Source organism: Mycteria americana, chromosome 5 (assembly GCF_035582795.1).
Source record: "Mycteria americana isolate JAX WOST 10 ecotype Jacksonville Zoo and Gardens chromosome 5, USCA_MyAme_1.0, whole genome shotgun sequence".
NCBI classification, from domain to species: Eukaryota; Metazoa; Chordata; class Aves; order Ciconiiformes; family Ciconiidae; genus Mycteria; species Mycteria americana.
Genome location: NC_134369.1, coordinates 2,055,620 through 2,078,018, shown reverse-complemented (window position 1 = coordinate 2,078,018; position 22,399 = coordinate 2,055,620). Strand labels below are relative to the sequence as shown.

General features: G+C 72.0%; 4 protein-coding genes across 8 annotated transcripts; 2 read left to right on the top strand and 2 right to left on the bottom strand.

The window, feature by feature from the left end:
- Positions 1-1,034: 1,034 nt before the first annotated feature.
- On the bottom strand, positions 1,035-4,613 carry LOC142410048 (uncharacterized). Its single transcript, XM_075501924.1, has 5 exons — positions 4,071-4,613; positions 3,380-3,430; positions 2,863-2,948; positions 1,778-1,854; positions 1,035-1,171 (listed from the first exon to the last, which is right to left on the bottom strand). Exons 1-5 carry the CDS (start codon positions 4,611-4,613, stop codon positions 1,155-1,157), a joined length of 774 nt encoding a protein of 257 aa, XP_075358039.1. The 3' UTR covers positions 1,035-1,154.
- An 86-nt stretch (positions 4,614-4,699) lies between these two features.
- Positions 4,700-7,330, top strand: RAD9A (RAD9 checkpoint clamp component A). 5 transcript variants are annotated; one of them, XM_075501919.1, is made up of 11 exons: positions 4,701-4,902; positions 4,986-5,056; positions 5,244-5,306; positions 5,415-5,529; positions 5,620-5,719; positions 5,905-6,014; positions 6,093-6,199; positions 6,278-6,342; positions 6,420-6,521; positions 6,645-6,858; positions 6,928-7,330. In XM_075501919.1, exons 1-11 carry the CDS (start codon positions 4,869-4,871, stop codon positions 7,024-7,026), a joined length of 1,080 nt encoding a protein of 359 aa, XP_075358034.1. In that variant the 5' UTR covers positions 4,701-4,868; the 3' UTR covers positions 7,027-7,330. The 5 variants fall into 5 exon arrangements, with proteins under 5 accessions (XP_075358035.1, XP_075358034.1, XP_075358033.1 ...); XM_075501918.1 differs by having other exon boundaries at positions 4,702-4,902; positions 5,172-5,306; XM_075501920.1 differs by lacking the exon at positions 6,420-6,521 and having other exon boundaries at positions 4,700-4,902; positions 5,172-5,306.
- PPP1CA (protein phosphatase 1 catalytic subunit alpha) lies at positions 7,150-10,761 on the bottom strand. The gene is made up of 7 exons (XM_075501923.1): positions 10,688-10,761; positions 9,537-9,668; positions 9,098-9,328; positions 8,532-8,636; positions 8,162-8,385; positions 7,699-7,833; positions 7,150-7,503 (listed from the first exon to the last, which is right to left on the bottom strand). The coding sequence occupies exons 1-7, from the start codon at positions 10,740-10,742 to the stop codon at positions 7,393-7,395; spliced, it is 993 nt and encodes a 330-aa protein (XP_075358038.1). The 5' UTR covers positions 10,743-10,761; the 3' UTR covers positions 7,150-7,392.
- Positions 10,762-15,186: 4,425 nt separating this feature from the next.
- CARNS1 (carnosine synthase 1) lies at positions 15,187-20,758 on the top strand. The gene is made up of 8 exons (XM_075501392.1): positions 15,187-15,412; positions 15,665-15,754; positions 16,134-16,621; positions 17,018-17,198; positions 17,887-17,972; positions 18,705-18,936; positions 19,041-19,312; positions 19,532-20,758. The coding sequence occupies exons 2-8, from the start codon at positions 15,682-15,684 to the stop codon at positions 20,756-20,758; spliced, it is 2,559 nt and encodes an 852-aa protein (XP_075357507.1). The 5' UTR covers positions 15,187-15,412; positions 15,665-15,681.
- The last annotated feature ends 1,641 nt before the right edge of the window (positions 20,759-22,399 follow it).

The following is a 22,399-nucleotide window of genomic DNA, read 5'->3' as shown; positions in this document are numbered from 1 at the left end:
CCACGAAGGCGAGCGGCGTATCCCCGCCGCAGGCAGGGGAAGCCGGGGGTTGAGGGGGGGGCTCTCTCGGCGGCGAGGGGAACGTCCTGGCCTGCGCTGGCTCCCCCGAAAAAGCTTTGTTTAAAACAAAGGCGCTGGCCGGCCGGCGCTGCTCGGGAGCGCCGGGAAGGGCCGGGAGGTAAAAGGCGGATTCGTTTCCACTCCAGCCCCCGGCCCTGGCCAGGTCCGAACCCTCCCGGCTCCTTCGCTGGCAGCGATCGCGTCCTCCCGGTTCTCTCCGGGGCACGGAGCAGCGGGGTGCCCGCTGGGAGCAAGCCAAGACCAGCGTTTCCCCGAATCCACGGGCCAAACCCACCAGCCCCAGGTTTAGGGACCCCCCGTACAGATAAACCACGCACTGACACACACCGCGGCCGTGCCAGAGTGATTTATTCGTTGGGAGCCACAGATTTGGTGTTGAATCCGCGAGGAAGCACCCAACACACGTGCTTTGGGGCGGGGGGGGTGCCTCTGGATCCCCCTGGTTAAGATGGGGGATCCTCCGCGTGCTGCTCCAGCCCGGGCGATGCCACACGCTGCGGGGAAGGCGAGGCGATGAGCCCCGAGCACCGGCAGCGAGCCACGGAGACGAGAAGGCTCCCCGGTACGCGCTCAGGGGGTGCTGCAGCCCCGAGGGTGAGGGTAGGGGCCGTGGCGGCGGCGGCGGGACAGCCCCCACGCCGGCATGGCTCTCGCGCCGGGAGAGCCGGCGAGAGCGGCTCCGCCGAGGGAAGGTGCCTCGGCCCGGCTCCCCGGCAGCGTGCCGGAGGGGGTCCCCACCTCCACCCCTGCCCGCACGGCGTGGGGCCAGCCTCTCCGCTCCGCTCCCCCAGCCGCGGTGCAGGGTATCTGGTTTCCCCCCCGAGCAAACAGCCCCCGCCAGCAGCGTGGAGCAGTTGGGAAAAGCCGCCTTGGCGTCCCCGGGGGGCTGCGGCGTGGCCGGGGCTGCGGGAGCGGCTGCCAGCCCGGGACTGTGGGGGGGGGGACACACGACCGTCAAGTCTCGCCCGCCAAGGTGGCAGCGCGGCTGTCCGTCGCCGCCCTGTCCCCTCCCTCCCCAAAAGGCAGCGCCGAGGTTGTTTCTGGTGAGTTTTCCAGCTCCGCGGCTGCACGGCTCACGCTGGGCCAACACCTGAGAGAGAAGAGGGGAGGAGGAGGAGGGTAACGTGGCCAGCAGACGTGGCGCGAGCCCCCCAACCCAGCAGCGCCGTGGCAGCCCCCTCAAAGAGCCAGCAGCCCAGCGGTGAGCGCAAGACCCCCCCCCCTCACAGCCGGTGCCTTCCTCCCCAGCTGCCTCCTGGCTTCCCCGGCCCCCTCGCCTCTGCCGGAGAGCCCCGTGCCAGCCGGCGGTGCCGAAACGGAGCCCCTGCGCCGGGACAAGGGGGGCACAAGGCACAGGCAGGTCAGAGCGCCGGAGAACCCCGGCCAGCCAGGCATCCTCCTCCTCCGCAGGCCCTGCCCGCCCGCCCAGCCCCGGGCACCAGCCTGCAACGGCCCCGCGTGGGTGAGGCCGTGCTCCCCCTGCCCTCGGGGACCACGTCACCGGCAGCGCCGTGGGCAGCTGACCTCACCTTCGTCCCAGCCCGGGCAGGGCGGGTCCCTCCGCCGGCGCCACTGCCGGCCCTGCCTCCCACTGCTGACCTTTGCGGCGGGCAGCTCGCCGCCCGCCCGCCCGCCCGCCCGCGGCCGCGCCACGGCCCCTGCCTGCCCGCCTGCCCGCGGCCCCTCGCGCTCCTACCTGGCCCCTCCGCGGCCCTCGGCTCCGCATCCGGCGCCGTCCGCCACATCCCGGGGCCGCGCCAGAGCCCTGGGCCCCTGGCAGATGGAGGAGAGAGAGAAGAGGGGCTGCCGAGCACCCCGAGTGCCAGGGCGGACCCAGAAAGCCCCACACCGGGGAGGGTTTTAGCCCCAAACCGCCTGCAGCCCCTCCGAGCCGTGGGCTGGGGCGGGCAGGGCGCTGTCCCGGCTCCTCGGGGGCACCCCTGGGGCGCAGACAGGGGACGTCTGGGGGCACCGAGCAGACGTTGGGCCCGGCGGTGGCGGGCGCCTGTCCCCTCCTGCCGGGCAGGGAGCGGGAGCCCAGCTGTGGCCGTCTGTCTCTCCGCGTCGCTGGCCGGGCAAAGGGCACCGCGCCACGTGCTCGGGACGCCGTGCCGGGAAAGAAGCCGTGGCTCACGGAGGAGCGGGCAGCCGCCGGCGCTGGGAGATGGCCCCAAGCTTGCTGGGTGGGAGGGGGCACCCAAGGATGGCAGGGAAGGTGACAGGGATGAGGGTCCCTGACCCCGGGGGTGTGCTGGGAGAGGGGGAGTGGGGATGGGGGTGCCGGAGCCCCCCGAGGGCTGCCAGGCTCCTGTCCCCGGCCCGTATCCAGCCCAGTCCCCGGTGCCTCGTCAGTGCCGGCTCAGGGCGGCCAGGGGAAGAGGGAGGGGTGCGCATGGCTTTGGCCACCGCTGAGGTGTGTGTGTCACGACCGCAGCCAGCTGCGTCCTATCCACAGCCCCATAAAACGCTGAGCCCCGAGGCCAGAACCCCTCCTGGGGACGCCGGCTCCAGAGGAGCCCGGCTGCTGTTCAAGAGCTGGAACGGACGCTCACACACAATCCCGTCCTCCTCCTCCTCCTCTTGGGAGGAAGGGGCCGGTAGCCAGTGCTCACCCCAGGGGCGGAGGGAGCCAGATCCAGCTGACCCCGGGGGGCTGGACCCCGAGCCCAGGCCAAGGCAGGCCTGGGAGTCCCCTGAGCTCCCCGCCTGCGGTCCGAGCCCAGCCGCACACACGTGGCTCGGCCCGCAGAGCGGCCCTGCAAAGGTCAAAAGCTTGCCTACCTGGAGGGGATGCGCTGCCGAGGGGCGTCGGGTCCGAAATCCTGGACGCAGGGCATTCGGAGAGGTGCTGAGCACCAGCGGCACACCTGAGACGGAAAAAGAGGAGGAGGAGAGGCCGTGGCCGCGTGCTGGAGGACGGCGGCCGTGGGAAAGGGGCTCTGCGCCCCCCTCCCCGCCTCCCCCCTCGGGTGCCAGCCCCGCTCCGCAGGCAGCACACTGGGGCCCCTCAGCTTGGGCTCCGCGGCCACCGAGCCCGGGAGGAGGGACTTGGGCAGCCGCTGATCCTGCGGCGGGCGGGAGCCGGCTGAAGGACCCTGCTGCGAGCGCGAGTCAAGTTCCTCGCAGCCAGATCCCCCGGCCTCCCTCGAGGCCCCAACCTGAGAGCCAGTCGCTCCGGGCTGGCTGCCTGTGTGAGGAAAGCGATTTGCTGAGCTCCCCCTCGCCCAGCCTCCCCGGCGGGACCCCTTACCCTCTTCACTGCTTTCATACCCTCGCCCACCTCAGACACGGTGCTGACCTTCCAGGTAACGAGCTTCCCGCTTTCCACCGCGGCACAGCCGGCAGCGCCTGCGGGATGGAGAGACCGTGAACCGCTGCCAACCCGGGTACAGCGTCCCCGCTTGCCCGTGTGCCCTCAGCCACTGCCCAGGAGGCAGAGGCCCGCAGGTGCGGGGCAGGGGTCCCCCCAACACCGGGCTCCCGGGAGGCACCGGAGCGAGGACGGCTCCGCCAGCTACTGCACGCCCTCGTGTGGGCGGCCACCCGGCTCCGGGGAGCTGCGGCCCTTCCCAGCCCCACGGACACGGCCCACGGGCGGGCACCGGGGATCACCGTGCCCCAGGAGTGCGGGCAGAGGGGCTGGCGGCGGCAGCTTGACGGAGGGGGCCGAGCTGAAGGGAACGAGAGGAGAGGGCGAACCTGACGGAGGGCAGCCTGAGCTGAGAGAGAGAAGGGGCAGTCAGGCGTGGGGGGATGCCCGCAGGCACTGGGGCAGCTGCTGACGGGAGAAGGGGGCGGCTGGAGCCCCGGCGGGCGGCATCCGAGGGGCAGGGGAGCGGGCCCGGGGAGGCAGGCCGGGGTCCCGCGGAGAGCCATGGTGCAGGCTGGGGCTACCAACGCTGCGGGGATGGCGCAGGCCCCTCGGAGAGGCCCGCGGACCCTCCCGGGAGAGGGCTGGGGCCTGGCAGGCCGCGGGCAGGGGACGGAGCCCGGGGACGAGTCGGGAAGCCCAGGGAAGGACCCGGGGGCAGGCGGGTGACCGCGGGGCCAGGACGAGGGCCTGGAGTCGGGACGCGGGCGGGCCGGGGCCCGGGGTCGGGGCGGAGAGCGGGGACGGGCCCGGGGAGCCGGGCGGAGGGGCGCACACCCGCCGCTCCGCCGTCGAGGCCCCATTGGTTGAGCGGCACGTCACTCCAATCGCCGGAGGCGCTTGCGCCCTGCCGCCCAATAGCGAGCGAAGAGGGGTGGGCCTGCCCGCGCGCGCCGCCGGGCGCGCGGAGCACGGGGAGGGGCCGCCCCCGGTCACGTGAGGCGAAGCCCGGCGCGAGAACCCCGGGTGGAGAACGCCGCCGGGCCGTCACGCGGCCGGCGCCGACCAATCGAGCGGCGGCGGGGGCGGGACGGAGGGAGGCTCCCGCCCAATGGGAAGGCGGCGGGCGAGGGCGGGGCGGGAGCGGGGAAGGTGCCGGCGCGGCGCGGAGGTGAAGCGGGAGGAACCACTGGCGGCTGGATAGGGAGGCGGGCGAGACCATTCCGAGGGCCGCTGGGGGGGGGGCGGCGGCACCATCGAGGCACTGCGGGCCGGGGGGGGGGGGGGAGGGAGCTGGACGCGTCCACCGCGGAGGGAGGGGTGGCGGAGGGGCACACAGCCGGGCGCAACCATCTGGTGAGGGCGTGGCCTCGGGGGGAGGAGGCGTGGCGGAGGGCGTGGTTTCTGTTCGGGGGCGGGGCCCGCGGCAAGCAGGCGCGAAGCCCCCACGTGCCCGCCCGGTCCCGGTTCCCACGCCATGAAGTGCGTCATCACCGGCAGCAACGTCAAAGGTGAGCGGGGCCGGGGGGGGTACAGGGGGTGTGGAGGGGCACGGGGGTGCCCTGCCTCACCCCCCCCACCATTGCCCCCCCAGTCCTCGGCCGAGCCGTGCACTCCCTGTCCCGCATCGGGGACGAGCTCTACCTGGAGCCCACCGAGAGCGGGGTACGGGGCACCGGGGGGGGGGGGGGCTGGCTGGGAGCTGGGGGGGCCGCCTGTGCCCCCCCTCCGTCCCCGCTGGGGGGACAGGCGGTGCCAGCAGGGTCTGCGTCCCCCCCAGCTGTCCCTGCGCGCCGTCAACTCCTCGCGCTCCGCCTTCGCCGCCTTCCTCTTCGCGCCCCTCTTCTTCCAGCTGTACGAGGCGGGCGGCCGCCAGCCCGACAGAGAGCTCCTCCGATGCAAAGTCCTCATGAAGGTGCAGCACCCACCGCCCGCACCCTGCCCGGGCACCCCCAAAGCTCCCCATTGCTCCGGGGCGGTGCCAGGCAGGGTGACCGTCCCCGTATCCGTCCCCTGCCCGCAGTCCTTCCTGGGCATCTTCCGCTCGCTGCCCTCGCTGGAGAAGACGGTGGGGAAATGCCTCATCCTGCTCAAACCCCGGGCCAGCCGCTTGGTCGTGCAGCTCCACTGCAAGTACGGTGAGTGCCGGCGGGGACGCGGCGGCGGAGGGGGGGGGAAGATGCTGGCACCGCCGTCCTGCCCCGCTGAGCCCGTGTCCTCCCTGCCAGGCGTCACCAAGACCCACAACCTGGCGTTCCAGGAGTGCGAGCGGCTGCAGGCCGTCTTCGACACCCAGAGCTGCGCCAGCAGCCTCTGCGCCCCGGCACGGTGAGCGGGGCCGGCGGCGGCGCGGGGGACACGCCGCGGGTAGAGGCTGGGGTGACAAAGGGGACACTGGGATGGGCAGGGGGCTGCAGAGAGGGGTGAGGGCAGATGGAAGGAGGGACCCTGTGGGGTTTGGGGTGCTCAGCCCCAGGTGCATACACACCACCCCCCCCTCCACGTGCCCACAGGGTGCTGGCGGAGGCCGTGGTCCACTTCCCCCAGACGCTGGCTGAGGTGACGCTGGGGGCTGGCCCCGGGGGCAAGATCAGCCTCCGAAACTACGTGGAGGACGAGGCGGGTGAGTCCGGTGGGGCAGGGGTGCCCCCTCCCCAGCCTTGGGGCACAGCCCCCTGACCCACCTCCTTCCTCCCCCCAGAGCCGACCAAGACGATGGTTACGGAGCTGTGGCTGGCCAAGGAGGAGTTCCAGACGGTGGCCGTGGCCCCGGGCTCCCGCATCACCTTCTGCCTCAAGGAGTTTCGGGTGAGTCCCTGCCCGGGCCCCCGCTGCCCCAGCCCCGGGTCACCCCTCAGCCCCCCTCAACCTCCTCTTTGTCCCCAGGGGCTGCTGACCTTCGCCGAGGCCTCCAACCTGCCCCTCACCATCCACTACGACGTGCCCGGCAGGTAGGATTGGGTGCCCCGGTCCCCTGTGCCAGCCCTGCCCCTGGCCCCCCTCCCCGTCAAGCCCTCTGTGCCGCCAGGCCGGTGGTCTTCACCCTGGATGATGCCGTGCTGGAGGTCCACCTGGTGCTGGCCACCCTCTCGGACCCGGAAAGTGGCTCGCAGCCCCCCACAGCCAACGGGTAAGCGGGGCTCGTGTCAGCCTCGGGGTGGGTGACAGTCCCAGCTCAGCCCTCCGGCTGCCATCTGTAGGGATCAGAGTGAACAGTCCCCGCTCTGCCCCTACTTATCCGCTCTCTCAACAGCGTGTCCCACCTGCCTGCCCCATCAGATGACTTTGCCGATGACCTCGAGTCCTACATGATTGCCATGGAAACCAGCGCCTACGAGGCGGGCTCGGGGGTGCCCCCCAGCCCCACCTTCCCCCTACACACCCCACGTCCAGCCGAAAGCGACCCTGAGGAGGAGGAGGAAGAGGAGGAGGAAGGAGCTGTGCCGGGGACACCCCCGCACAAGAAGGTCTGGGATGGGCATGGGCGTGCCTGGGGACGGGCACAGCCCCCTCCTGACCCCCACCTCTCCCCACAGTTTCGCTCCCTGTTTTTTGGCTCGGTGCTGATGCCGGGGGGGCCCGGCCCGGCCCCCACCCAGGAGGTGCTGGCAGAGGACAGCGACGGCGAATACTGAGAGCCCCGAGGGCGCGGAGCTGCCGGGACCCCACACCTGCGTGACCCCCCCGAGCGTTCAGCCACCAGGACGGGCACCACCCCAATCCAGCATCGGCTCCCAAACACAAGCACCCCCCCCACGACCCATTACAAGTTTATTCCCAAAAAAATCCTCCTGCCCCCCACCTCCGCTGCCATCCCAGGGCTGGGCTCTGGGCTCCCCCCTCGCCCCAGCGGTCCCTGCCCTGGGGGGGCTGTATTTGGTTTGGTGGAGCGTGGCGGGGGGGGCAGGATCTTACAAATAAAAAAACAAGTCGAAAGAAAAGCGACCTGATGCTGAGGGCGGGGGGCCGGGCCCCAGCCGGGGAGGGGGGTGGCTCACGGCTCATTTCTTGGCTTTGGCAGAGTTGCGGGGAGGGGTGACGGGGCGTCCCGCGGGGTTCAGCCCGCTGAACTGCCCGTATTTGCCCTTGTTCTTGTCGGCCGGCTTCAAAATCTGGGGGGAGGAAAGGGGTGAGTGGGGGTCTGCACGCTGTGCCCCCTCCGCTCTCCCCTCCTGCCCCCCCCGCCCCAGCCCTGCATGCACCAGCCCCGCTCCCTGCAGGAACCGGGGCCCTCCCGCAGCCCCCCCCAGCCGCCCGTGGTCACCGCGGGCCTGCCCCCCCGCCGCTGGTGGTGCCCCCCAGCCCACCTGAAATGAACACATAAGCGTTTCGTCCACGCTCATCATGGCGCCCGCGTTGTCGAACTCCCCGCAGTAGTTGGGCGCCGAGAAGAGGGTGACGAGCTGGCGCTTGGCGAAGAACTCGTAGCCGTCCTCCACCACCTGCGTGGGCATCAAAGCCGGTGCTGAGCCGGGCATCCCTGGGGCGAATACCCACCCCCCCGAGGCAAATACCCCCAGGGGTCCAGCCCACACAGTCCCGACAAGCCCCCCAACACCCCCAAGGTCGAACATTCCCCTCCGGGGGCAAATACCTCCCTGGGAACCCCACCTGTGCGGACCCAGGCAGCCCCAAGAGCAAATACTGCCCTTGAGGGGCAAATACAAGGGGTAAAACGCCTGCCCCATACCCAATACCCACCAGGGACCCAAATCCTTCCCCCCCAGGGGTGCATCCGCCTGCTCCCAGCAGCCGGGTGCCCGGCAGTACCTGGTGCGCCCGGCAGATGAGGTCCAGGTCGTGCTTGTGCAGGAACTTCGCCACCACCTCCGCCCCGAAAGTGAAGGAGACGCCGCGGTCGTTCTCGCCCCAGCCCTGCACGTCCTTGTCGGGGTCGGACCAGAGCAGGTCGCAGAGCAGGCCCTGATCCGGCACGTCCGTGGGGCGCATGATCCGCCGGATCTGCTCCATCGACTGCAGGTCGGGAGACAGCCCTGCGGGGAAGGGGAACGGCGTCAGGCCCTGCCTCTTCAGCAACGGCCCTCATCCCCCTGGGACACCCCCAAGGCACAGAGCCCCTGTCCCCCACTCCAGCCCCCGATGGCTGCTTCCCCGAAGCCCCGGGCAGGGCCGTGCCCACCTCCGTGGCAGCAGAAGATCTTCTCATCCACGATAGCGGCGATGGGCAAACAGTTGAAGCAGTCGGTGAACGTCTTCCAGAGCTTGATGTTGTATCGCCGCTTGCCTGCAAGGCAGTGGGTGTGGGTGCCTGGGATGGGGGGGGGTGCGTGGGGCTCCCCAGGAGCCCCTGCGTGGGCTCGTGCCCCCCATGTGAAGGGCACAGAGCTGCCCAGAGGCCCACCGGCCCTGGCAGAGCACCGGCTGCACGGGGGCAATGCCATAGGGTGGTGTCCTTGGAGTGCACGCTCGTAGAGGTGGTTGGTAGGGGGGGCACAGGGGGATGGGGCAGGCGTGGGATGCCCAGTGTGGACGGTACTGGGAGTACTGGGCTGGTAGAGGTTAGTTGTGGGTATGGGGGTGGCACGGGGGTGGCAGGGGGACATGGGGGTGGCAGGAGGACCCCCATTGCTCACAGCAGCTGTAGATGGGGTCGGCGCAGGACAGCACAGGGACAACACCGAGTAAGCGGCACGTGGGGATGGCAGAGGGGTTACGGGGGGACGCGACCGCAGCCCGAGCACTCACACTCGTCGTAGAAGCCATAGATGCGGTTGATGCTGGCGCACTCGTGGTTGCCACGCAGCAGGAAGAAGTTCTCGGGGTACTTGATCTTGTAGGCGAGTAGCAGGCAGATGGTCTCCAGCGACTGCTTGCCCCGGTCCACGTAGTCGCCCAGGAACAGGTAGTTGCTCTCCGGGGGGAAACCCCCGTATTCAAAGAGCCGCAGCAGGTCGTAGTACTGCCCGTGGATGTCGCCTGGGAGGGGAGACGGGGTGTGCGTGGGACCCCAGCTCCCCGCAGCCCCCCACGCCACCCCGCAGCGGGCCCCAGTGCTGCCCATCCACGTCCCCGAGGAAGCACAAGGCCACGCTGGGACCCCCAGCTGACCCCTGCGCCCATCCCGGGGGCTCGCCCAGCCCGTGCCCGGGGTGCCCAGCCCGTGCGGCACCCAGCCAGCCCTCACCGCAGATCTTGAGGGGTGCCTCCAGCTCCAGCAGGATGGGCTGGCTGAGGAAGATCTCCCGCGACTTGAGGCACAGCCCCCGGATCTCGTTCTCCGTCAGCTGCACGTTCTTCCCCGGCCGCGACCCTTGGACTGGCCCCACCAGAGAGACAGGTGTCAGGGACCCTGCCAGCGCCCCACACTGCACCCCACGTGCTGGCACCGAGGGACAGGCATCGGGGCCGCGGCACACCCCGTGCCCATAGACTGGCAGGAGCGAGGGGCGCGAGAGATTTGGGTGACCCCCCACGCCCAAAGAGGGTCCTGGCCTGCCGCAGGATGGGTGGGCGTGGATCACCCCCCCACCCCGGGGCACCCCTCTCCTGCCAGAGCTGGGGGTTGCGGCAGGGCCCCCCCAAACCGTGGGGCTGCAAACCCAGATCCTCCTCCCGCCCTGGTGCCTGCCAACCTGGCACCCCCATGCCCCAACACATCCCCTAACGCTGCCCCCCCGGCCTATCCCAAATCCAGCAGCCCCCCTGCCAGCCCCCCACTCCCATGAACCCCCAAACCTCACAGCCCCCCAACACCCACCCCCCAAACTTCCCCGCTACCTCCCAAGCCTCCCAGCCCAACATCCAGGCCCCATCCCCCGCACAGCCCCCCAGTATCCAGCCCCCCAACAGCCAGACCCAAGATCCCCACCTCCACCTGCCCCCGCCTCGCAGCCCCCAGCCCCTCAGGCCTGCCCCCCACATTCTCCGGGCCCTCCCACCCCCGAAGGCTCAGCTCCAGGACCCCCCCCCACTCGGGGTACAGGCCCGTGCCCCCGGGGAACCCCACCCCGAGCCATTGCCCGGTCCTGCAAAGCACCCCCCCAAACCGCCCCCGCCGAGCCCGGGCCGGGGACCGCCCCCCCCCCCCGGGGGTTCAGGCACTGCCCCGGCCTAACGGTGTAGGAGGCCCCGGGGTGGCCAACTTCTGGGGAGCCGGGGGCTGTTGGGGGGACGGGTGGAGGTTGCTGAGGGGGCCAGGGCCGGGGGGGGGTGGGGTGGAGGCCGTTAAGGGGGGGGCTGGGGCCATTGGGGGGGCCGGAGGCCGTTGGGGGGGGAGGACCGGGGCCGTTAGGGGTCCCGGGGGCGGCGGGCGCCGGGGCCGGCGGGGCCGCTCACCCTCCAGGAGGCGGCTGATGATGGAGTCGAGGTTGAGCTTCTCGGTGTCCGCCATGGCCGCCGGACGCTCCCGCCCCGCCCCGCCCCGCCCCGCCCCGCCCCTCGCGCCGCGCGCCAGCGGGAGCGGCCAGCGGGGGTGGCGGGGCCGGGCGGCGGGGCGCTGCGCCCCCTGTCGGCGCGGAGGAATCAGCGCGGCAGGGGGGTCCCGGGATAAGGGGACAGGGGACGGGGGACACCCCTGTGCCTGGGCACCCCGGCCCTGCGATGGGGGGGCACAGGGACACACCCCATCCCCGGCGTGGGGGCGCCGCAGGACATCCCCGTCGGCGGCACAGAGACATGGGGACACCCGTGGCACGGGGACACCGCGGGCAGGGGGACACGGGGGACGCCGGGTACCCGCATCCCGGTCCTCGGGGTACAGGGACAGCCTGGGGACAGGGCCGAGGGGGGCAACCCAGGAGGGACCGGGGCAAACGGGGTCCCCGGGACTGGGCTGTGACAGGGCACGGGGTGTGGGGGACACGGGGGGACACAGGGGGACACGGGGGGAGACGGGGGGACACGGGAGGACGCGGTGCCTGGCAGAGCCCAGGGGTTGCTCAGGCCCCCGGGGCTCCCCACGGAGTGGGCAGAGGGCCCCGGTGCCCCCCCGCGGCGTGTTCCCGCTCCGGGACCGTGGGGCCGCCGCCGTGAGCAGCACCGGGCTGTTGCCGGGAGGCTGTTGCCACCCCGGTGTCCCCGGGGCACCCCGAAGCCTGGGCTCCCACGGGCACCCTGGGCACGGCTCCGGGGGGGGCTCTGGCCGAGCCCCGCTTGTGCCCCGGCTGGTGGCGGGTGGCAGTGCCAGGCCTGGGAGGGAGGGAAGGGGTGCAGGCATCGTGGCTGTCCCCCTGCCTGTCCCCTGCCTGTCCCCTGCCTGTCCCCTGCCTGCCCCCCTGCCTGCCCCCCTGCCCGCGGGAGTCATTAATCGGTCCCCAGGGTGGGGCCCAGGTAAACAGGCAGCGGGGACGGGGACAGATGGCTGGTGGCACTGGCACTGCCACTACCCACGCTAGGCTGTGCCATGCCGTGCCGTGCCATGCCATGCCATGCCATGCCATTCCCCACATGCTGTGCCATGCCATGCCATGCCATGCCATGCCATGCCATGCCATGCCATCCCCCACATGCCATGCCATGATGTTCTGTGCCATGCCATGCCATGCCATGCCATTCCCCACATGCCATGCCGTGCCGTGCCGTGCCATGCCGTGCGGTCGGGAATAGCTCCCGGGGGGGGTGCAGCCGCCTGGCCCCAGCCTTGACATTTCTGCTCCGCGGTGTCAGTTTTACAGCCGGCCCCGGGTGACCCCGCCGGGCTGTCCCCGTCCCCTGTCCCCGTCCCCCGTCCCCGTCCCCTGTCCCTGTCCCTGTCCCTGTCCCCATCCCCTGTCCCCTTCTCCCCGCCGTGGCACCCCGGCCCCCGGCTCCCCGCTGTCCCCTTGTCCCGGCTCGCCGGTACCCCCACCCCCAGGCTCCGCACCCTGCGCCCCCCCCAGCCCCCCCCGGCCCCGCCCCGACCCTCCCCGGGGCCGCCCCGCCCGCGCCGCCGCCACCGCCGGGACCGGAGCGGGCACAGCCGCTGCGCGGGGCGCGACAGCACCGGACAGACCGACCGCCACTGCCACCGCCACCGCCACTGCCGGTGGGTGCTGGCGCGAGTGGGAGTGTGGGGTCCGGCGGGGGTGTGCGTGGGTGTGGGTGCTTTTGGGGGGGGGTGCGTGTGCAGGCACCGGGGGGTGCTGGTGCTGGGGGGGGGGTGCAGGAGCAGCGGGGGTGTGTGCAGGCGTGTGTGTGCGCACCGGGGCTGTGTGCGTGTGTGCACGCGTGTGTGTGCACGCGTGTGCGTGTGTGCACGTCTGTGTGCGTGTGTGCGTGTCTGCACGTGTGTGTGCACGGCTCTGTGCGTGCGTGCACACGCGTGTGTGCGTGCGTGTCTCTGCGTGTGTGCACGTCTCTGTGCGTGTGTTGCACGCGTGTGTGTGCACACGTGGGCGTGCGCGCACGTCTCTGTGCGTGTGTGCACGTCTACACACGTGCGTGCACGTCTCTGTGCGTGTGTGCGTGCACGTCTCTGTGCGTGTGTGCACGCACGTGTGTGCGCGTGTTTGTGTCTGTGTGCACGCGTACATGCGTGGGGGTATGTCTCTGCGTGCACGTATGCGTGCATGTGCGTGTCCGCGTGTGTACGGGCACGCGTGCACGCGTGTGCGTGCGCGCAGAGCATGTAGCAGTGCCGGCGTGCAGGGCTGGGGACACTGCGCACCCCAGGCTCGTGGGGCGGTTGTGGCCGTGGGGCGCAGGCGGTGGCCGTGGGGCGGCTGTGCCGGGCGTAGCTGGGTGGCTGTGGGTGGCAGGGTGCGGGTGGCAGGGTGTGCAGGACTCTGCGGCGTGGTGGCCGCGCCGGTGGCTCTGTGCCTGCCGGTGACGGTGACAGTGACGCCGTGGGCAGCTGGAGCTAAGCTGGGGGACGTGCGGCCTGGCAGCTCCGCCATGCTGGGGAGAGGGGGACGGGGGGGGCCGTGCCCAGCCCGGCCAGCTCAGGGACGGGGACAGGAGGACGGGGACACCCCGGCACGCTGAGCCACCGCCCCAGGTCCCGCTGCGACAGCGTGTCCCCACGTCGTCCCTACTGTCCCTCGCCGTCTCTGGGGACGGCGACGAGGCCAGGGACAGGGGTGCAAGCCTGGCTCAGGGCGAGGGTGCCAGCGCCTGGCGCGAGGTGCCCGTGCCCCCCCGGCTGCGGAGGGGACAATGGGGCTCTGTGCCGCCCGCCGTGCCCGCCACCTAATCCGGGGCACGGGGCTGGGGGCCGGGCACCCCGGGGTGGCGCGGGGGCGGTTTAAAGGCCAGAGCCGACTGGTGTCCCCTGTGCCAGCCGTCCCCGAGCCCTCGTCCCCTGCGTGCTCTCAGGCCACGGCTCCCACCCCAAGGTACCCGGGGCAGGCGCGGGGGACGCAGCGGTCCCAGCTTGGGGACTGCGGGGCCATCCCCCAGCCGGGGACGGAGGGGGCACAGGGCGGTCCCCAGGCTGGGTGGGGGGCACAGACCTGCAGGGACCCCTGTGACTGCCCCATATCTGGGTCTTGGGGGGTCCTCGTGCTGGTGGGTGCTCACCGGCAGGCAGGGGACCGAGCCATGTGTCCCCTAACTCTGTCACCGGGTCCTGGCCACCCCATGGGGACACCCTCCCCGTGGTCCCTGGGGTCCCAGCCCCCCCGCGGGGCTGTAGGAGCTGGGCTGGAGGAGCCTGAGTGGGCGGCTGCAAGCGGGCACCGCTCGGCTCCGTGCCTCAGTTTCCCTCCGTGCCCAGGTCTGCCAGGCGCCCTGCTGGGAGCTGGGACACCCCACGGGGGGGGACGGGGAGGCCCCCGATGCCTGGGTCCGTGCCCCCAGGGCACCTTGGCACCCCGGGGCAGGGGGTTGCCCCCGGCTGCGCTGAGCTGGCGTGGGATTACGCTAATCCCTGCTCGGGCTCAGCCGGAGCTGCCGGGGTCACCGAGGCTGGCACCGAGGGGACAGCCCGGGGTCACCGGGGCTGACACCGAGGGGTGCCCCGGAGAGGGTGCCCGGCCCCGGTGGGTGCTGCAGAAGGGGTGCCCTGGGCACTGCGGGGCTGGGTGGGGGCGGCCGGGGGGGGGGGTGACGGGTCCCCGAGGAGCCCCGCTGACTCTGCCCGTCTGTCTCTTGCAGCCCCTCGGTCACCAGGATGGTGAGTGGCCCCCGGGTGGGGGGGGTCTGGGTGGATGTGGGTGCCCCATCCCAGCGGGGCACAGCCCCGGTGAGCCCCGGTGGTGCCGGGCACTGCTGCGTGGAAGCGGGCGGCGTGGCGCGCCGTGCCCACCCGCCGCGTGACCCCGCGGGGACAAGGGGACGCTTTGTCCCGGAGCTGGCGGCCCTGGTGGCTGGCACTGCCCCGCCATCCCCGAGGCGGTGGCTCTGCGCCCAGCACCCACAACCCCCCAGCACCCCGACACCCCCACCCACGCGTGGGCAGCGGCACCCTGTGCCCCTCTGCCCCGTGCCAGCCCCTTACCCCACGGCTGCCCCGTCTCCCCCGTGCCAACCCCTTACCCCCGTGTCTGTCCCATGTCCCCCATGCCAGCTCCCTACCCGCGTGCCCACCCAGTGCCAGCCCTGTGCCAGCCCCATGCCAGCCCCACACCAGCCCCATGCCAGCCCCTTAGCCCCATGCTAGCCCCTTAGCCCCATGCCAGCCCCATGCCAGCCCCTGAGCCCCACGCCAGCCCCCTGCCAGCCCCTTAGCCCCACACCAGCCCCATGCCAGCCCTATGCCAGTCCTATGCCAGCCCCTTAGCCCCACGCCAGCCCCTTAGCCCTATGCCAGCCCTATGCCAGTCCCATGCCAGCCCCTTAGCCCCATGCTAGCCCCTTAGCCCCACGCCAGCCCCATGCCAGCCCCCCGAGAGCCCCACCTTTGCCACCCCCAGCTCTCGGTGGACCAGACGAGCAGCGAGCAGGCGTCAAGCCCGAAGGAGCAGGAGTGGGCAGGGCCGGAGGCGCTGTGCCCGGGCTGGCTGGAGGACGAGGCCCCCGATGGCGAGGTGCCCGAGGACAGCGGGGACCCCGACTGTGCCACCCACGCCTACGAGCTGCTCCAGAGTGCCCTACGCCAGGAGGGGCTGCCCCACACGCTGGATCGCTCCGCAGAGCCCCGCACGGGTGGGGGGCACGGGGGGCACGGGGGAGGCTGGACCGGGGAGCACGGGGCTCAGGGGGTTGGGAGCTGGGGGTGGCAGGGACGGGGACGGCGATGGCGGCGTGGTGCCAGGCTGGGGACAGGGGGGTGGCAGGGACGGGGACGGCGATGGCGGCGTGGTGCCAGGCTGGGAATGAGGGGGTGGCTGGGGTGCCAGGGACAGGAAGGCAACGGGGTCCCTGTCCCGGGGCTGTTAACCCTTGCCTTGCTGGCAGGATTTGGCCCGCTGGACATGACCGTCTGCATCCTGGGCTCCCCCACCACCTTCCTGCCCGTCCTGCTGGAGGGTGGCACCCGCTGCCCAGGTGGGTACGGCTGCCTCGTCCCCACCCTATACGAGACACCCGTGAACCCACAGCGGGTGCTCCCCACGTCCCACCTGGCTGCTCCAACCCCGGGCCAAGGCGTTCCCCACCCCCGCCTGTGCCTGCGTGACCAGGACTGGGAGGGAAACTGAGGCAGGGGATGAGGGTGGCACCAGCCCCCCCCCCCCCGCCCCGTGCCCCACACCTGCAACCCCATTAACCCCAGTACACACCAGTGCCGGCGGCAAATGTCACCCCTGGGTGCCGGGGCAGCCGCTCCGTGCTCCCTCCCCTGGGCGGGTGCCCCCTTTGCCCGCCCTGGGGGGTCTCGGGGCAGAGGCTGGGGACAGCCGCTGCCCGCACCCCTGCCCGCCCGCAGGTGCCATGGTGCTGTGCCTGTCGCCCGCCTGGGCCAGCCGGGTGCCCTCGGAGACGTCCCCGGGTGCCTGGTCGCTGCTGCTCTCCCGGGGGGTCTCCTTCGAGGCGGGGGGCCACAGCATCCTGCAGACCTTCGTGCCCCCCCGCCGGGCCAACTACGTGATGGGCACCTTTGCGGCGGGGGGCCCCGAGGGCGGCTGGGTGGGCGAGCTGGCCCGTGACCTCGACTGCCCCACGGGGGGCTCGGTCCCGCTCGCCCGCCGGCTCGAGGACCCGCTGGTCACCCGTTGGGTGCTGGCGGCCCGTGCCAGCCTGCCCGTGCCCCCCACCTTGGCCTTCGTCCTGGGGCCGGGGGGGGACCTGCCCGCGGACCCGGTGGCCCCTGGGGTGAGGCTGGTGCGGCTGGAGGACCCCCAGGGCCAGGAGAGCCTGGTGCAGGAGGAGGTGGGTGCCTTCCTGGGGGGCACCGCCATGGAGCCCTACAGCCAGGTGGGCACGGGGGCGCGGCGGGGCATGGGGGGCACCCATGGGGCGCGGTGGGGGGGGTGGGCAGGGACACGTGGGGCACGGCTGGGGTGTAGGGGTCAGGGTCACCCATGGGCACGGCGGGGCGTGCGGGGGCACCCGTGGGGCACGGCGGGGGCACAAGGGTGGGGGACACCCGTGGGGCACATCAGGGCATTCAGGGGCACCTGTGGGTCGCATGCCGGGGGGGTGTCAGCGGTGACACGGGGTGACAACCGTGCCCAGGCGGTGGGGTGGCTGTTGGGGTGGTGGCGGCACGGGGTGGCAGGGCGGTGCAGGGGGGCGGTGGGGTGGCAGAGGGTGGCGTGTGTAGGTGGCGGGGGGTGGCCATGGTGTGGGGTGACACGGGGGTGTACGCAGGTGGTGGTGCGGCCGGCGGGGTGGCGGTGGCGCGGGACGGGCGCCCGCAGCACCCACGGGAAGGAGGAGGGGGCGGCGGTGGCGCAGGCGGTGGGTGCCCAGCTCCGCGGGCTGCGGGAGGAGGAGAGCGTCCTGCTGGAGGCCCTGGTGCCCACCGCCCGCCTGCCCACGCCCCCCCCACGTAAGACCCCCGCCCTCGGGTGCCCACCACCCTGGGATGGGAGGGAAGGGCCCCCCGGGCTCCCCTGGCTCCCTGCGGCTGTGCCGGCCACGCGTCCATCCCCTGGGGTGGGGGGGGGTGGGGGGGTGGGTAGCCGTCAGGGCAAGCAAACTCCTGGGCTCCTCGAGCAGGGCATGAAGGTGGCCACCCTGGACCTCCACAGTTCCCTGGGGTGGGGGAGAAGGTCACCCTGGACCCCCCCAGTCTCCTGGGGTAGGGGTGGGGGGGAAGGTGGCCGCCCTGGACCCCCACAGTCCCCTGGAGCGGGGGGGAAGGTGGCCACCACGGACCCCCACAGTCCCCTGGAGCGGGGGGGAAGGTGGCCACCGTGGACCCCTGTGGTCCCCTGGGGTGTGTGTGGGGAAGGTGGCCACCCTGGACCCCCACAGTCCCCTGGAGCCGGGGGGAAGGTGGCCACCGTGGTCCCCCGTGGTCCCCTGGGGCAGGGCAGGGTGGTGGGGTGACCACCTTTGACTCCCTACGGTCCCGTGGGGCTGGGGGTGACAGTGGCCATGCTGAACCCCGCAGTCCCCTGGGGTTAGGGTCGGCCGGGGTCACCGCGGTGCCACACGGGGTCATGGGGGGGAACGACAGGAGGGACCCCCGTCCCCGGGTGGCGGCCGTGCCTGCCCTGTCCCTCGCCCCCCAGGCAGCCCAGCCCCACGGCTGCCCGTGGCCCTGCGCATCTGCACCCTCGTCTGCAGGTCCTGGGGGGACCGGCCCCAGCTCTGCCAGGTACGGCCCCGCCCACCCCAGGCTCCTCCCCTTCGGGTGGGTGGGGCGTGGTGGGCGTGGCCGTGGGCATCCCCACCCGTGGGTGGGGTGCGACCACGTGTGTCCCACCAGGTTACGGGGTGGTGGCATGTGTCCCCACGCCCTGGTGGCCCTGCGGGTGGGGTGTGGTGGGCGTGGCCGTGGGCATCCCCACCCATGGGTGGGGTGCGACCACGTGTGTCCCACCAGGCTATGGGGTGATGGCACGTGTCCCCACGCCCTGGTGGCCCTGCATGTCCCCAGGCTATGGTGGTAGCCCGTGTCCCCAGGCTATGGCATGGCAGCCCACGTCCCCATGCCCTGGCTGAGGCTCTGTCCCCATGGCCTGGGTGGCACCCTGTGTCCCTGTGCCCTGGGTGGTGGTGCGTCCCCAGTCTATAGGGTGGTCGTTTGTGTCCCCATGCCCTGGTGGCATCCCTGGGCTACAGGGTGGCAGCCCATGTCCCCATGCCCTGGATCACCGTGTCCCCAGTCCACAGGGTGGCAGCCCATGTCCCCAGGCTATGGTGACCATCCATGTCCCCGTGCCCTGGTGGCAGCCCGTGTCCCCATGCCTTGGGTCAGTGTGTCTCCCCATGTCCCCACGCCCTGGTGGCAGCCAGTGTCCCCAGGCAATGGGGTGGCAGCCAGTGTCCCCAGGCAACGGGGTGGCAGCCGGTGTCCCCATGCCTGTGTCGGCGTGTCCCCCCGCAGGTGGCATGCGGCGTGGGGCGCGCAGAGGCGCCGGTGCGGCACGGGGCAGCGCTGCCCCAGGGCCTGGACTCCAGCCTGCAGCAGTGGGGGGTGGTGGCCCCCGGCCAGCGGCAGGCCCTGGCCACGCGGCTGCAGGTGGCCGCCGAGGCCGCCATGGCCGCCCTCCTGGCCGCCGAGGCCGAGCTGAGCCCCCAGCAGCGCGGCGGTGCCCGCGCCCGCACCGACCTCCTGGGTGAGTGTGGGACGGGGACGGCAGCGCCGGTCCCCAGGGGCCACCCCACGGCGGTGGCACTGCCCCCGCGGTCCTGAGCACGGTGTCCCCATCCCCGTCCCCAGGCGTGGACTTCTTGCTGGCGTGCGTGGATGACGCCCTGGAGCTGGTGGCCCTGTCCACCAACAGCCAGCGGTGCCTGGAGACCTGTCTGCTGGCCGAGGCCATGGGGCGCGCCGTGGGGGAGCCCCCCGGTGACCTGCCCCGGCTGCTGGCCGAGGCCCTGCTGCACCGGGCGCAGTGTCACCTGGTGGAGGGCAAGGACATCCTGCTCATCGGGGCTGGTGGTGTCAGCAAGAGCTTCGTCTGGGAGGCGGCCCGCGACTACGGCCTGAGGGTGAGGAAGCTGGGGGCCACCGCCATCAGTAGGTTTCAGAGTGAACACTGCGACACACACCACACCCCCACACCCCCCCCCCCCCGCACGCAGCGGTTGCACCGTAGCTGTGCCCGCGCCTCAGGCGGTCTCTCCGCTGTCCCAGTCTGTGGGGGCAGCGGCACAGCTGTGGTGTCCCCCCCCTCGCCAACCGCGGTGACACCTCTCTGGGGACCACAGATCCACCTGGTGGAGTCGGACCCGGAGCACTTTGCGGCGGGGCTGGTGCAGACCTTCCTGCCCTACGACAGCCGGGAGCACCGGCGGGACGAGGAGCACGCGGAGCGGGTGACGGAGCTGGTACGCGCCCGGGGGCTGCGGCCCCACGCCTGCCTCTCCTACTGGGACGACTGCGTGGTACTGGCGGCACTGGTGTGCCAGCGCCTGGGGTTACGCGGCAGCCCGCCCGCCGCCGTCCGCGTGGCCAAGCAGAAGAGCCGGACCCACCAGCACCTGCAGCGGTGCCGCCAGGGCCGCCCGCCGCCCGCCGCCTTCGCCGTGCCCTGCCGCCGGCTGCAGAGCCACGGGGACGTGGAACAGGCGGCCGGCGCCGTGCCCTTCCCCGCCGTGGCCAAACTGGAGTTCGGGGCGGGCGGCGTGGGCGTGCGGTTGGTGGAAAGCGCCGGACAGTGCCACGCGCACGCCGCCCGGCTCTGGCACGACCTGCGGGATGACGCCGATCACCCGGGCATCGGGCTGGGCTGGGGCAACGCCATGCTGCTGATGGAGTACGTGCCGGGCACCGAGCACGACGTGGACTTGGTGGTCTTCGAGGGACGGCTGCTGGGCGCTTGGGTGTCCGATAACGGCCCCACGCGCCTGCCCGCCTTCCTGGAGACGGCTGCCTGCCTGCCCTCCTGCCTGCCCGCCGACCGGCAGGCGCAGCTGGTGCGGGCGGCCCTGCAGTGCTGCCTGGCCTGCGGGCTGCGGGACGGCGTCTTCAACGTGGAGCTGAAGCTGGGGCCGGGTGGTCCGCGGCTGCTGGAGATCAACCCCCGCATGGGGGGCTTCTACCTACGCGACTGGATCCGGGAGGTCTACGGCCCCGACCTGCTGCTGGCGGCCGTGCTGGTGGCACTGGGGCTGCCGCCGCTGCTGCCCGCTCGCCCCCTGCCCCGCGTCCACTTGGCCGGCGTCATGTGCCTGGGCTCGGAGCACGGGCCGGCGCTGGGGGCCGGCGGGGGGCTGGCGACCCTGCGGGCGCTGCAAAGCCGCGGCCTCGTCCGCCTCAACCGCCTCTTCGAGGAGACGGCGGGGGCCGGCGAGTACGAGGAGCCCTGCCTGAGCGTGGCTTGCGGCGGGGCGACGCGGGCGGAAGCCTGCCTGCGCCTGCTGGGGCTCTGCCAGGCGCTGGGCATCGACTCGCCCCGCTACCCCGTCGAGCATTTCTTATCCCACTTCAAATAGCCCCGGGCAAGCAGCGGGGCCGGTGCGGGAGTGGGGGGCACGGGCACCGACCCGCTGCCCCGGCACCCCTTCCTGCGACCCCGCCGCCCCGGTCCCGGAGCCCTGGCGTCCCCCCGGCACCCCGTCCCCTGGCCCGTCCCCTGGCACCCCCCTCCCGCCCTGGCGCCACATCCCCCTGTCCTGGCACCCGTCCCCCGCCCCGCTCCCCTGGCTCTCCATCCCCTGCCCTGGCACCCCATCCCCTGGCACCCCCTTGTCCTGACACCCCATCCCCGACACTCCCCTGTCCTGACACCCCATCCCCTGGCACCCCATCCCCTGCCATCCCCCCTGCCCTGGCACCCCATCCCCTTGTCCTGACACCCCCCTGTCCTGACACCCCGTCCCCGACACCTCCCTGTCCTGACACCCCATCCCCTGACACTGAAACCCCTTGTCCTGACACCCCCCTGTCCTGACACCCCGTCCCCGACACCCCCCTGTCCTGACACCCCATCCCCTGACACTGAAACCCCTTGTCCTGACACCCCCCTGTCCTGACACCCCGTCCCCGACACCCCCCTGTCCTGACACCCCATCCCCTGACACTGAAACCCCTTGTCCTGACACCCCCCTGTCCTGACACCCCATCCCTTGACACCGCTTGTCCTGACACCCCCCTGTCCTGACACTGACACCCCCTTGTCCTGACACCCCCCTGTCCTGACACCCCCCTGTCCTGACACCCCATCCCCTGACACTGACACCCCCCTGTCCTGCCCCAGCACCCCCAAGCCTTGCCCCCAGCGTCCCCTGTCCCCACAGCGGGGGGGTGCCAGGGGACACGCAGGGGGACGCCGACCCCCGGCCCTCCCCGTGCCATCCCCGGGGCAGGGGGCAGACGGGTTGCCCCGTTAACGACCCTTTGCTAACGGGGGGCGAGGGCAGCCCCCCAGAGGCACCCAGGCCACCCCACCAGAGCAGCGGGTGCAGCCTGGGGTGTGCTGGCACCCACCGGCATGGGGAGACCCTACAAAAACAAACCTGTGTGGGGAGACCCTAAAAAAACAAACCTGAGTGGGGAGACCCTACAATAACAAACCAGCTTGGGGACACCCTACAAAAACAAACCTGCATGGGGAGACCCTGCAAGAACAAACCAGCATGGGGAGACCCTACGATAACAAACCAGGACAGGGAGACCCTACAATAACAAACCTGCGTGGGGAGACCCTACAATAACAAACCAGCTTGGGGAGACCCTACAATAACAAACCTGCGTGGGGAGACCCTGCAAGAACAAACCAGCATGGGGAGACCCTGCAAGAACAAACCTGTGTGGGGAGACCCTACGATAACAAACCAGCACAGGGAGACCCTACAATAACAAACCTGCGTGGGGAGACCCTACAATAACAAACCAGCTTGGGGAGACCCTACAAAAACAAACCTGCGTGGGGAGACCCTACAATAACAAACCAGCTTGGGGAGACCCTACAAGAGCAGACCCGTGGCAGGGAGACCCTACAATAACAAAGGAGTGTGAGGGACACCCCACCGTAACAGCCTTAGGTGGGGAGACCCTACAATAACACACCGTGAAGGGGAGACCCTACAATAACCAACCAGCGTGGGGAGACCCTGCGCTAACAGACCTGTGCG